General features: G+C 38.4%; 1 protein-coding gene across 6 annotated transcripts in view; it reads left to right on the top strand.

Moving 5' to 3' along the window:
- Positions 1-15,082, top strand: part of CFAP44 (cilia and flagella associated protein 44) — a 149,226-nt gene that overhangs the window by 119,795 nt on the left and 14,349 nt on the right. For 5 of the 6 annotated variants that reach the window (XM_030941084.1, XM_030941082.1, XM_010361031.2 and 2 more), the window contains 5 exons: positions 649-852; positions 2,136-2,331; positions 11,288-11,398; positions 13,224-13,354; positions 14,430-14,546. In XM_030941084.1, coding sequence (XP_030796944.1) covers positions 649-852; positions 2,136-2,331; positions 11,288-11,398; positions 13,224-13,354; positions 14,430-14,546 — 759 coding nt within the window. The remainder of the gene's footprint in view (positions 1-648; positions 853-2,135; positions 2,332-11,287; positions 11,399-13,223; positions 13,355-14,429; positions 14,547-15,082) is intronic. The other variant, XR_004060088.1, reaches the window with a different exon arrangement.

The following is a 15,082-nucleotide window of genomic DNA, read 5'->3' as shown; positions in this document are numbered from 1 at the left end:
GGGGGAAAGCTTTACCAAAATCAGAACAAAACTGAGGACTTCAAATTAGTAGGACCATAGTGGATTAAAGTCTGAACTAGGACTTGGGATACTTAGGCTCTTATCAGGAAAACTACCTTTGATCTTAATTTCTTCAGTCTTAGAAAAAGATTGAACAGGTTTTTTGTGGCTCCATGATTATTTTATGTATTTAAAAATATTTACCATTCTGTAGGTTTGAAAATTTTCAACATAAGAAGTTGGGAAATGTATTTTTTTGTGCTTACTATATAAAAGGGATTGTAGAGATACTACGGAGAATAAAGAGGAGACAGATAGAAACACTACCCACTGAGAGAGCTCATAAGCTACACAGTACAGCAAGAAGGGCATTCTTGATTGATGGTTTAGTCAATGGTGAAGAAATAGCTGGAAGGACTTCTAGTTACACAGTTCCTACCACTTAATAAATTAACTTATGCAAACTTAATGTAATTAATGAATTTATTTTTGTGACTACACACACACACGCACGCACACACACACAAAATTCTCCATCCGTAAGGGCATAATAAAAAATGATTTATTACAAATTAGTATTGTTAGATAGTTTAAAAATGCATTTATCTAGTCTTCCAACATATCCTCAAATATTTTTTTCCCTCTCAGGTCAAAGAACTGATTGTCACTTTTGATGCAGAACTCCGTCTCCTTAGACATCAGAAACTGAAACTAGATACTCAGATGAAATTATCTGACCTGCACCACGTCACCTTATTTCAAGAAATACTTCTCCTGAAGAATTTTGAAAAACAGGAGAACATACTTCAAGAGCGTGTTAATTCCTTGGACAAAGAGGAACAGTACATGCAAGTATGAATGGGCAGAAGAATCCTAGCTGGCTGCTCCCTTAGTTATGGAGAAGCTTGATTTCTTTTTATTTTTCTTCTTAACTCAATTCTCCTACTTGTTCTAGCCCTCATCTCTTTCTTGTCTTCTTTCCCCTCCTCCTTTTTCCTGTTATTCCTACCTACTCTCCATCTTTAGTATTCATGGTCAAAGAGAAATGATTTAGATTTTTTAGTAAATTTGGTCTGATATTCTGTAAGGTAGGAGAATAAAATTTTCAAAAGTGAGCCTTTGATTGTGCCAGTCTACTCCAGCCTGGTGAGCTGGGTTCCCTAAAAAACAAAAAAGTAAGTTATGATATAAAATTGAGTTTTGATTGTAAGTTATCCTTATGAAAATAACTGAAAAAGAAGCTGGTAAGTTTCTTAAGTATGATAGCTTCAGTGTAATATATGATTGAATATCATAAGAAATGAGGTTCCATTATTTGTTATATTTGTATATTAACTTTCAGAAAATAAATTTTACTAGCTTTGTTTTAAAAGAAGAAAGATTCTATTAGATAGTATATGCTAAATAGTAACATTCATTTTTAGGTGTATTAGCTTCACTAGAAATTATATGTCTTTTTGTTTTAGTTATCATATATCAGTACAAAAAATTCTTTGGTTTTTGAGACTACACATGCAAAAATATTAGCTGACATCCACGTATTCAATTTAAGGAATTTCAAGGAAAAGTTTCAGTTTAATTTACATTTTGGGGGGATGCTTAGCACTAAAAAAGCTGATTTTCTAATTCTAAACATAACTGATGTTTACAAAGGAATTATAAAATTTTAACCAATAAATTGATGGCTCTGCAAACATCAGAAATGTAAACTTATTTTAAGATGTTTTTAAAAATGTATTTGTAAACTGTAACCGGCCGGGCGAGGTGCCTCAAGCCTGTAATCCCAGCACTTTGGGAGGCCGAGGCGGGCGGATCACGAGGTCAGCCATCCTGACTAACACGGTGAAACCCCGTCTCTCCTGAAAATACAAAAAGAAATTAGCCGGGCGTGGTGGCGGGCGCCTGTAGTTCCAGCTGCTGCGGAGGCTGAGGCAGGAGAATGGCGTAAACCCGGGAGGCGGAGCTTGCAGTGAGCCAAGATTGCGCCACTGCCCTCCAGCCTGAACAGAGCGAGACTCCGCCTCAAAAAAAAAAAAAAAAAAAAACAACTGTAATCTTGCATTGTAAAGTACATTTCTCTCTGAACTTGGTTTATCAGAAATATTTATCATTTTTCCTTGTTTTTATTCATTTAGTGGAAAATAAATGAAACTCTTAAAGAGATGGAAGAGAAAAAGAATGAAATCACCAAACTCCAGGAGCAAGAAAAGGCACTCTATGCTGGTTTTCAAACAGCCGTTGGAGAAAACAATAAGTTTGCAAACTTCCTCATGAAGGTCCTAAAGAAGAAGATTAAACGGGTAAAGAAAAAAGAAGTTGAAGGAGATGCTGGTTTGTATTTCTTTCTTGCATACGATCTTATTTTCTCTCATTAACATGAAATAGAGAGGTAACTAAGGGACCTATTAGATACCCTATTTTTTTCACTATAACATAGACAATGTAGAGACACTCTGGAGGCTAAAGAGAAGACATAAACCTTAAGGTCTTCCAACACCTCGAGTTAATCTGTGTGCATGTTTGTTTGCACATGCGCACACGTGTTTACATGTATCTGGTATGAGTTAGCATAGTGTAGTTTAAGTTAATAAGCATATCTTTTTATGTGTTTATTTGCCATATGTATATCTTGTTTAGTGAAATGTCTCCTTTTGCCTATGTTTAAATAGGATCACTTGCTTTTTTTACTGTTGAGTTTTGAGAGTTCTTTATATATTCTGTATACTAGTCCTGTGTCAGATATGTGGTTTGCAAATATTTTTTCCTAGTGTGTAGCTTGCCTTTTCATTTACTGTAGTATCATTTGTTGAAAATGTTGTCTGTCTTCGACTGAATTGCTTTGATCTTTGTCCAGATCATTTGGGCATCTTTGTGTGGATCTATTTCTAGGTTCTGTATTCTGTTCCATTGATCTATGTGTCAATCTTTTCACCAATACGACAGTCTTGATTATTGTAGCCACATGTTGAGCCTTTAAATCAGGAAGACTAACTCCTCCTACTTTATTCTTCTTTTGTAAAATTGTTGTAGCTATTCTAGTTCCTTGATATTTCCATATTTTAGAATAATATTGTTTATATCTGCAAAAAATCTTGTTGGAAATTTCATAGTAATTGTGTTAAAACTGTATATTAATTTAGAGACAACTGGTATCTTTACTTACATTGAGTTTTCCATTAGAAGGTACAATATGCTGTAGTCTCAGCTACTTGGGAGGCTGAGACAGGAGAATGGTGTGAACCTAGGAGGCAGAGCTGGCAGTGAGCCAAGATCACGCCACTGTACTCCAGCCTGGGCGACAGAGCGAGACCCTGTAGATCAAAATTGTATACTAGTTTTCAGCATATAATTCATGTTCATGTTTTGTTAGATTTATACCTATTTTCTTTTTTAGTGATTTTAAATGATAGCGTATTTTTAATCTCAGTGTCCTCATGTTCATTGCTACTCATAGATTACTTGTTTATGTCCATGTGTGCTCAATGTTTTTAGCTCTCACTTATAATTGAAAATATGTAGTATTTGGTTTTCTGTTCCTGCGTGAATTTGCTTAGGATTATCGCCTCCAGCTCCCTCCATGTTGCTGCAAAGGTCATGATTTCATTCTTTTTTTATGGCTGTGTAGTATTCAATGGTGTATATGTGGATTTTCTTTGTCCAACCCACCATTGATAGGCACCTAGGTTGATTCCATGTCTTTGCTATTGTGTATAGCACTGTGTTATGGTTTGGCTGTCCCTACCGAGATCTCATCTTGAATTGTGGTCCCCATAATCCCCACATGTCAAGGGAGGGATCTGATTGGAGGTAATTGAATCATTGGAGTGGTCATCCTCATGCTGCTATTCTCATGATAGCGAGTGAGTTCTCATGAGATCTGATGGCTTTATAGGGGGCTTCCCCCCGCCCCTTCACTCTGCACTTCTCCTTCCTGCCGCCATGTGGAAAAGGACATGTTTACTTCCTTTTCTACTGTGATTTAAGTTTCCTGAGGCATCCCCAGCCATGCTGAGCTGTGAGTCAATTAAACCTCTTTCCTTTATAAATTACCCAGCCTTGGGTATGTTTTTATTAGCAGTGTGAGAATGGACTAATACACATGGCAAGGAACATGAGTGCATATGTCTTTTTGGTATAATGATCTATTTTCCTTTGTGTATATACCCAGTAATAGGATTGCCGGGTCAAATGGTGGCTCATTTTTAAGTTCTTTGAGAAATCTCCAAACTGTTTTCCATAGTGACTGAACTAATTTACATTCCCACCAATGGTGTATAAGTGCTCCCATTTCTCCGTAGCCTCAGCAGCCTCTTTTTTGACTTTTTAATAATAGTTATTCTGCCTGGTGTGAGATGGTATCTCATTGTGGTTTTGATTTGCACTTCTCTGATGATTAGTGATGATGAGCATTTTTTTTCATGTTTGTTGCCTGCTTGTAGGTCATCTTTTGAGAAGTGTCTGTTCATGTCCTTTGCCCATTGTTTAATGGAGTTATTTGTTTTTTGCTATAGATTCTGGATATTAGTCTTTTGTTGGATGCATAGCTTGTGAATATTTTCTTCCATTCTGTAGGTTGTCTGTGGCTAGCCAGTTATCCCAACACCATTTATCGAATACGAACTTCTTTCCCCATTGCATGTTTTTGTCAACCTTGTTGAAGATAGGATGGTTGTAGGTGCACAACTTTATTTCTGAGTTTTCTGTTCTGTTCTTTTGGTCTATGTGTCTGTCTGTTTTTGTACTGTACTGTGCTGTTTTGGTTACTACAGCTTTATAGTTTGAAGTTAGGTCATGTGATGCCTCCAGCTTTGTGGATTATCTTTAGGATTGCTTTGAATTTTGGGCTCCTTTTTGGTTCCATACGAATTTTAGAATAGTTTTTAGTTTTTTCTAGTTGTGTGAAAAGTGATGTTGGTAATTTGATAGGAGTAGCATTGAATCTGTAGATTGCTTTGGAGGATATGGCCAATTTAATGATATTGATTCTTCTAATACGTGAGCATGGGATGTTTTTCCATTTATTTTTGTCATCTCTGATGTCTTTCAACAGTGTTTTGTAGTTTTCCTTGTAGAGATCTTTCACCTCTTTGATTAGCTATGTTCCTAGGTATTTCATTGTTATTGTCACTGTTGTAAGTGGGATTATATTCTTAATTTGACTCTCAGACTGTACATTATTGGTGTATAGAAACACTATTGATTTTTGTATATTGATTTTGTATTCTAAAACCTTGCTAAAAATATTTACCAGTTCTAGTAGCCTTTTGGCAATCTTTGGGGTTTTCTAAGTATAGAATCATATCATCAGCAAAGAGAGTTAGTTTGACTTATTTTCCTATTTAGATGCCTTTTATTTTCTTTTTGTTGCCTGACTGCTCTGGCTAAGACTTCCAGTACTTTGTTTTCCATTTACACAGTAGATCTTTCTCCATCCTTTTACTTTGAGCCAATGGGTATAATTATATCTGAGATGGGCCTCTTGAAGACAACAGATGGTTGGTTCTTGTCTTTTTATCCAGTTTGGCACTCTAACTTTTAAGTGGGGTGTTTAGCTCGTTTACATTCAAGGTTAGTATTGATATGTGTGATTTTGATCCTGTCATCATGATGTTAGCTGGTTGTTATGTAGACTTGATTTTGTAGTTGCTTTATAGTGCCTGTCAGCTGTGTGCTAAAGTGTGTTTTTGTGGTAGCAGGTATTGTTTTTTTTTTTCTGAGTCCATGTTTAACATTCCCTTAAGGACCTCTTCTAAGACTGGTCTAGTTGAAACTTATTCCCTCAGCATTTGCTTGCCTGAGAAGGATTTTATTTCTCCTTCACTTTTGAAACTTAGTATGGCAGGATGTGAAATTCTTGGTTCAAATTTATTTTCTTTATAAGGACACTGAAAATAGGCCCCCAGTCTCTTCTTGTTTGTAAGATTTCTGCTCAGAGGTCTGCTGCTAGCCTGATGGGGTTCCCTCTGTATGTGACTCGACCCTTCTCGTTAGCTGCCTTTAAGATTTTTTTTCTTTTACATTGTCCTTGGTGAATCTAATGACCATGTGCCTTGGGATGGTCATCTTGTATAGTATCTAGCTGGGGTTCTTTGTATTTCTTGAATTTGTATGTCAAACTCTCTAATAAGATTGGGGAAATTTTTGTGGACTATATTCTCAAATATATTTCCCAAGTTGCGTATTCTCCCTCTTTCTCAGGAGTACCAATGAGTCATAGATTTGTTCTCTTTATGGAATCCCATATTTTTCAGAGATTTGGTTCATTAAATTTTTTTCTTTATTTTTGTCTGAGTTGACTCAAAGAAGCATTCTTCGAGCTGAGATTCTTTCCTCATCTTAGTCTATTCTGCTGTTAATATTCCAATCATATTATGAAATTCTTGTAGTGGGGTTTTTAGCTCTAGAAGCTTGGTTTTCTTCTTTCTGAAAATGTCTGAAAACTTTAAAAAGTTTGGTTTTCTTCTTTCTTATTTCATCTTTCAGCTCTTGGATCATTTTACCGAATTCCTTGGATTGGGTTTCAACTATCTCCTGAATCTCGATGAGCTTGCCTTCCAGATTCTGAATTTTATGTTTGTCATTTCAGTCATTTTAGACTGTTAAGGAAAAAAACAAAAACAAAAACAATGGTGGCCAGTAGCTGCGTTAATACCCAGCTGCACAGCTCTTTAGTATTTCCTTGTGTTTGCAAGTGTGCTCTGAAGTAGGGGTGAGGGAGTGGGAGAGATGGCCCACTCACCAGGTCCACTCCTGGGCCTTGGGGGAGCCCCTCCAATCAGTGGCACTGTGCCTGTGTTTTTTTTTTTTTTTTTTTTTGTCGTTGTTGTTGTTGTTGGGTGTTCCAGGCCATGGGCCCCCCTTGCACAAAGACTGTAGCAGGGAGATATGCAACATCCTTTCTGGACTGGCCCTGCAAAGGGAAGAAAGCCCCACTCTCACCCCAGCCCAGGAACCCATGTATCTCACCCTTCTCAGTACTCTGAGAGTGAGGGCTCCTCCCCAGCTCAAGTGCTGGCCATACATCTTGGCTCCATGCTCTGGAGTTGTACACCACGGCCCTGGAGACACTGGGATATCTTAAGATTCAGGGTCAGGTTCAGGTTCCAGCTGCATTGGGGGGTCCAATTTGCTCCGCAGTTGCCAGGAAACTACTCAGGTGCAGCAATGCACTCAGGCTGGGCTGCAAAGGCTGTATTGTGTACCTGCTCCTGCAGGGTGGTGAGGCAAGGGCTCTGGGAGTGACTGGCAGGTAGGAGGGCTTGCAGAGAAGATGTATCCCCTATAGTTAATGTGTCACTTTTCTGTTGATGCTTTCAAGACTTTGTCTTTAGTTTTCAGAAGTTTGATTATGATGAGTTTTGGTGTAAATTTATTTGGGTGTGTCCTGTTTGGAATTCAAATTCCTTAGCCTGTCTTTTGGCAAATTAGGGAAGTTTTCATTCTCACTCTCTTTCTTCACTCCTTTTGGTACTCTGATGGCATAAATATTAGATCTTTCATTATAATCCAAAAGTTCCCTGAGGCTCTGGGGTTTTATTTTTTTATTTTTTCTCTTTTCTTTCTGTTGTTCAAATTGGATGATGTCTATTGTTCAGTCTTTAAATTTATTGATTCTTTCCTATCTCCTTTCTATTCTGTTGTTGAATTCATTCGTTGAGTTTTTATCTTGGTGTATTAGTCTGTTTTCACACTGCTGATAAAGACATACCCAAGACTGGGAGAAGGAAAAGAGGTTTAATTGGACTTATATTTCCACATGGCTGGGGATGCCTCAGAATTATGGCAGGGGGCAAAAGGCACTTCTTACATGGCAGTGGCAAGAGAAAATGAGAAAGATGGAAAAGTGGAAACCCCTAATAAAACCATCAGATCTTGTGAGACTTATTCACTGCCACAAGAACAATATGGGGGAAACCACCCCCATGATTCAAATTATTTCCCACCAGGTCCCTCCCACAACATGTGGGCATTATGGGAGTACAATTCAAGATGAGATTTCAGTGGGGACACAGAGCCAAACCACATCACTTGGTTATTGTATTTTTCAGTTCTTAAATTTTCACTTAGTTCTTTATAATTTCTATTTATTTGCTGAGGCTTTGAATTTTTTCATTTCCTTTAAGCATGTTCAAATTTTGCTCATGGAAGCATTTTTATCATGACTGTTTTAAATACTTTTATCAGATAATTCTAATATCTCTGTCATCTTAGTGTTGACAGCTATTGGTTTTCTATTTTCACTCAGTTGGAGATTGCATTAGTCCATTCTTGCATTGCTATAAAGAAATACCTGATATTGGGTAAGTTACAAGAAAAGAGGTTTAATTAGCTTATGGTTCCACAGGCTATAAAGGAAGCATGGCAGCACCTGCTTCTGGGGAGGCCTTAGGGAGCTTTAACTCATAGCAAAGCCAAAATAGGAGCAGTCATCTTATATGGCAGGCGCAGGACCAAGAGAGTGAGAGAGGATGCACTACACACCACACTTTTTAAACAACCAGCTCTCATGATGACTCACTCACTCTCACTCACTGTCATGGGAACAGCACTGAGGGGATGGTGCTAAACCATTCAGGGGATTCCTCCCCGATGATCCAGTCACCTCCCAACAGGTCCTTCCTCCAACACTGGGGATTACAGTTCAACATGAGATTTGGTGGGAACACAGATCCAAACCATATCAGATATAAGTGACTTTTAATTGAATCCTAAAAACTTTCATATTATATTACGAGACTTTGTATCTTATTTAAATTTTCTGTTTTACTCAAATTTCTCAAACACTAATCTGACAAGGAAAGGGATGGGAGTCTCCTTACTATTGATGGAGGTAGAAGTCTATATTCCCCATTCAGACTTCATTATCACCCAACGGATGGGGGACCTCTTTGATACTGCTATATATGACTGTGAGTTCCAGCTCCACGTGTAGTTTCTATGATCAACATGGTGGGGATGGTGAGTACTTATTGATGATGATGAAAGTCCTGACTCTCTATTAATGTTCTTCTGATACCACCCCTGAGGGGAGAGGGGAGAGTACCTTATTACTGACCTTGGGAGTGGAAGTCCAGGCTATCACATAGCCTCCACAGGCATCTTGAGGGTGGGGGCGAGGCTGGTTACCAGCCAGCATGAATAAATGTACTGGCTCCCTACTTGGCCTTCTCTAACACCATCCAGTGGGAGTGTTGGGACACCTAATTACAGCCCTGTGAGGGTGGATGTCTAGCCTCCCCACTTAACCTTTGCTGATTTAGTTGGGGATTGTACCAGAGTTTTTCTGTGGTGTTTGGTTGGAATAGAATAGTTACTGTCTAAAAGTTTTCTCTCCTTCTAGGCTGCCCCTTTCCTGGTCCTTTGGCTAGAGACAGAAAGCTTTTGTTAAGGCTTTCCGTATCTATAGATCTGTTGGTGTTTCTAGGCTGCCAACCTACTCTTCTCCAAGTCTGAGATAGATGAGGCTAAAAGAATATCCAGGGAACTCGCCACAGTGTTGTTCCTCAGGTTCTAAGGCACATAGTTGCTCTACTTTCTTCTCTCCATTTTTTTCAGAGTCTTCTTTTTTTTTTTTTTTTTGAGACGGAGTCTAGCTCTGTCGCCCAGGCTGAAGTGCAGTGGCGCGATCTCGGCTCACTGCAAGCTCCGCCTCCCGGGTTTACGCCATTCTCCTGCCTCAGCCTCCCGAGTAGCTGGGACTACAGGCGCCCGCCATCTCGCCCGGCTAGTTTTTTGTATTTTTTAGTAGAGACGGGGTTTCACCGTGTAGACCAGGATGGTCTCGATCTCCTGACCTCATGATCCACCCGTCTCGGCCTCCCAAAGTGCTGGGATTACAGGCTTGAGCCACCGCGCCCGGCCACCAGAGTCTTCTTATGTTTGTTTTGCACATAATGTTTAGCTGTGTTTATAAATTGTAAATTGGTGATCTGTAGTTCACAGATGGCCTCAGGGTGTTTTAAAAGAAAGTGGGGCAGGTTGGAGTGGAAAGGTCTACAACCCCTTATCCAAAACCCTTGGGGACAGATGTATTTTTGTGTTCAGAAATATTTCTGAAGGTATTATATGTGATATTATAAAGAAATCATTCCTGACATTTATTAAAAACAATAAGGCAGACTTTATTCAGGGGGCCTACTATAATGTGGTTTTGTAGCAGGGAAGAGAGATAGGGCTGAACTCTGAATACAACAAGGACAAGTGGAGATTTATAGCCAAGGAACAGAGTGGGGGTCAGTGGATGGAAAATTACTAAGAAGTAGGGTAATTCTTCACTAGACTGTTTTAATAGGACTTTTTGTGGAGGGCAAGCCAGGTGATAAGGGGTGATTGATGAGGAATTTCATCAGATATCAAGGGTGGGGAATTTTTTCTAAACTAACTTGCAGGATTCTTGCTAGAATTGGACTAAATAGGTTAAGGACACAGCTCAAGGTCAGGAACTAGTCAGAGAAAGGACTCAGAGAAGCCTGGCTTAAGTTGGGTCAAAGGAGAAAGTCTTTGTCAACATGATACCACTAGCAAGTTCTGGCACAGAATCCCAAAATCAAACATCTTAGTGCTTCTGCAGCAAAACATGAATATTCATACCAAGTTAAATAAAGACTATAAAGATCATTACTTCATGTCAGATAACTTACGAAAATCTTTTCAGGGCCAGGCCCAGTGGCTCAAGCCTGTAACCCCAGCACTTTGTGAGGCCCAGTTGTACAGATCCCTTGAGCTCAGAAGTTCAAGATCAGCCTGGGCAACATGGCGAAACCCTGTCTCTACAAAACAAACAAACAAAAAACAAAAATTAGCTGAGCATAATGATGTGTGCCTGTAGTTCAGCTACGCAGAAAGCTGAGGTGGGAGGATTGCTTGAGCCCAGGAGGTGAAGGTTGCAGTGAGCTGAGATTACATCACTGCACTACAGTCTGGGCAACAAAGCCAGATCCTGTCTCAAAAGAAAAAAGAAAAAAAAGAAAAAAGAAAAAAAGGAAATTTTTTTTTTCTCTGATTTTAGAGCATCTTATGAGTTAGGAATTGTGCGTCTATTTCACTGACTGTGTGTATCTACAGCTTGGCAGCTTGGACTCAGCCCCCTCTGACTTGCATTGATAGTAACCGCACAACCTTCTGCAGGCATTTGGGTTTGTGTTCTTTGTGTCCTGAACCATTTTAAACTCTTATATTGAGTTATTTTGCTAGTGACTAACTCATTGAAAAATAGTTTACTTTAAAAATCTAGTATTTAGTTGAATATAGAAGCTTCTTTGTTAACAACGCCCTCCTCTTTCTGTAGATGAAGATGAGGAGAGTGAGGAATCAAGTGAAGAAGAATCTAGCTTGGAGAGTGATGAGGATGAGTCTGAATCCGAAGATGAGGTTTTTGATGATTCTATTTGCCCAACAAGTAAGTTAGATAAAACCATGTGTTCTCTGTGAAGTGTGAATATTGATTGGCAATACTGAGAAGGCCCTTTTTTGGTTTCTCTGTTCTCTGATAATTCAAAAAAAGGATAGTTTAAAATGTATGAATAGAGTCTAATGAATACCTTTTTTAAAGTATAAGAATATTTATTTATTTATTTATTTAAGACAGAGTTTAGCTCTGTTGCCCAGGCTGGAGTGCAGTGGTGCGATCTCGACTCACTGCAACCTCCACCTCCCAGGTTCAAGCTATTCTCCTGCCTCAGCCTCCCGAGTAGTTGGGACTACAGATGCCCACCACCACGCCTGCCTAATTTTTTGTATTTTTTTTAGTAGAGATGGGATTTCGCCATGTTAGCCAGGATGATCTCGATCTCCTGACCTCATGATCCACCTGCCTAAGTCTCCCGAAGTACTGGGATTACAGGCATGAGCCACCGTGCCCAGCTAGGATGTTTATTTCTTAATTCAACAATATTCAACTTCTACTATGTGCCAGGCACTTATCTGATGCTAGGGATACATCAAAATATAAAACAAACTCCTCCATCCTCATGGAGCTTATAGTCTAGTGGAGGAAGACAATAAATATAATAAGTCAATTAAATGGAATCTTAGAGGATGGTACATGCTATGGGAAAAGAAATGAAGGGAGTGCAGGAGTGAGGGTGGAGAGGAACGTTGCTATTTCCAGTAGTATGGTCAGGGAAAACGTTAATGAATACTTTTGGGGGCTCTCTGGGTGATTTATTATCTGTTCTCTTAGGCAGCCATTTATGAGTGACAAATAATATGCAGACAATTGACAGTTGATTCAGAATTATAAATTGTGTAGCAAGTTTAATTTTATAGAGAAATGCCAGACTGTAATTTACATATATATTTTAGAGTAATCTCCTTTTTTGACAAACCTATTCAAATTTTTGTGTTGCAAATCTGTTTTGTAAGGGCATTTTGACTAGTCTCCTGGAAATCCTTAGCACTTTACATTCACTGTTTTCACTGGTGAAACCTATCTGGAGCAGCCAGACCAATTTCTTACAGTTTCAATAGATGAATGGTTCAGTAGAGAAAAAAGACATTTTGGGATCTGTAATTTGTTTTTCTAGACATTTCAAATGAAGTTTTAATTAAATTTTAAAAGTTTAATTTCAGATAAAATTTTGATCTTGTTTTACTTTTGAATACAATGGTCTTTAAAAATCATAATATTTACGAGTGAAATAGAGCATACAAACCTTCTAATGCCAACTCATTACTTTTTAGCAGGATAATTAAATGCCTTGAGCAATGACTCAGAGTTAGTGTGGTGATAGCACTAGGGCTAGGTCTAAACTTCCTGAATTCCATTTTAGTATTCCATTTCTACATTCTCTATTACTTGGTAGACAAAGGTGGCTCTTAGTGTGATACTGTGGAAAGAATAGAGAGATAATGCACTTGAATCCCATTCTGTTATGTACCAGTTATGTCACCCCTCTGAGACTTAAGGTATTCACCTATATATGGGAACAATAGTTTCTGCCTTGCAGGATCTATGAGCTTTGAGTGAGATAATGTACATAGAGGGCTTAGCACAAAGCCTGCTTCAGAGTACTGCTCACAACACCAACACTGTTATTATTATTATGGTTATTAATACGCTAATAATTTCAACCTGGAACAATTAAGCCGTAAGTGTCTTAAAAGCTGGCTAGAGTGGATCCATACATAGACATTGTTGATTCTGAGTCTCCAAAGTTCACAGTTTTAGTACTACCACATTCCATAACAAATGAGGCTGGTTTTTATTTTAATTCTCTTGGCAGATTGTGATGTGGCTCTTTTTGAGCTCACCCTTCAACTTCGAGAGAAAAGGCTGGACATTGAGGAGGCTTTAGTTGAAGAAAAGAAAGTTGTTGATAACCTCAAAAAGGAATATGATACATTGTCAAAAAAAGTATGGCGATCTGTCTACTTATTTATCCTCTCAAAATGCTACACATCCTCCTAGCTACAATATTGCCTTTTCATAGTAATGACAGTATTAGGACTTCTCAGAAAAGAAACATTTCAAATGTTAAGGCCAGGTTTTTTTCTCCCTAAATTGTGGTGGGGGACATTGCTTTTTTGATAATTGGACTTACTTTATCTCAGTCATTGGTCTCCAGACTTTTCTGATGAGTTTACTCTATAAGTAAAAAAAATGAAAATGGAGCCCCTCCCCATACAATAAATGTATATGTATTTATAAATTGTATTTATGAACTATTATATATTTTGTACAGTAGGAAACATCCACAAAAAGCAGAAATTAAATAGAAGGAGATAAAAATAAATAGAAATAGAAATTCTGACATTTTCAATTTATACCCCAATAGATGATTTTTTGTTATCCTCTGGGGTGCATGCATCCCATGTTGGAGACCACCAAGCTAAACGTCTGGTATAATATTGATCAATTTCTGCCTTAATCTGCTCACTTTCCCTCTTAGGTACTCTTGTCTAGAGCAACATCACTTAACTTCATTCATGTTCAGAAATATTTTTGATGTATTATTTCTCCTCTTGTGAATAGGAAATGATGTGGAATACTTTCAGGTTTTCTAGGACGTGGAGAATGTGCTTTAGAATACTATAGTTAGCAGTTTCATTGCTTTAAAGCAATGAAATTTGTTGAAGTCATTATGACCAAAAAGACTCCCACCATTCTGTCAAAGACATTCCATGGTGATGGGCTGCTTTTCATGCACAAAATAAAAGGCAGATGAGGATGTGTTTTCTGGGCACTTACTCACACAATTTTATAACTCTGGAGTCATAGAAATGATTGAAAGAGTGACATGGATCATAACTTGGCAGAAAGAAAATAATATGCATTCCTGAGTTGCAAACTGGGATCATGCACTTAATCACAGCCCAACGAAGCAGATTCTGCTCATACTTTATTTCCTCCCAGGATGTCTTCATTCACCATCTTTAGATGTATGTTCATTGAGTCTTGTCACCATTTCACGACATGGGGCTTTCTACAGGTGAAAATTGTGGCAACTAATCTGAATGCAGCGGAGGAGGCCCTGGAGGCTTATCAGCGAGAGAAGCAGCAGCGACTGAATGAACTGCTGGTTGTGATTCCGCTCAAGCTCCACCAGGTGATGCATCTGGGGAGGCTGCTCCATCCTGTCTGAGAAGCATCATCATACCGAAACTTTTCAGAGAAAGATTGGTAGTTCACTAATGGGAAGAATCGCGGTTCTTTGTTGAGAATTCCACCAGTAGAATGACACCTACACTTGTCTTATCCACTGTCAGATTGCTATAAAAGAGTAACATCAAAACATGCATATTTCCCTATTGCCCATTAGCACTTTGGAAATCAGTCATTTCAAGTCTAGAGAAGCGAGGAGCCTATGATTTAAGAATGGAATGGCTCAGAGGGTGAAATCTTGGCTCTTATACCCATATCACTTGTCACACCATCTTTATCTATACATGGACTAATCATGCTAAAATGACCTTCGCTTAGTCTCTACTCATTGGTGAGGGAGGTCAAGACAAAAGGAAAATATTTTCTCGTTTTTACTTTTCTTGTTCATTTCTATTTGAATTGCAACTTATATTAAATTGCAGGAATACATATCATTAAGAGAAAAGGCTCATTGTATTCTGTTTTGTCAGGTTAAGAGAA

Source organism: Rhinopithecus roxellana, chromosome 1, assembly GCF_007565055.1.
Source record: "Rhinopithecus roxellana isolate Shanxi Qingling chromosome 1, ASM756505v1, whole genome shotgun sequence".
Taxonomy (NCBI): domain Eukaryota; kingdom Metazoa; phylum Chordata; class Mammalia; order Primates; family Cercopithecidae; genus Rhinopithecus; species Rhinopithecus roxellana.
Note: the sequence above shows the minus strand (reverse complement) of the source record. Positions and strands in the feature narration are given on the sequence as shown.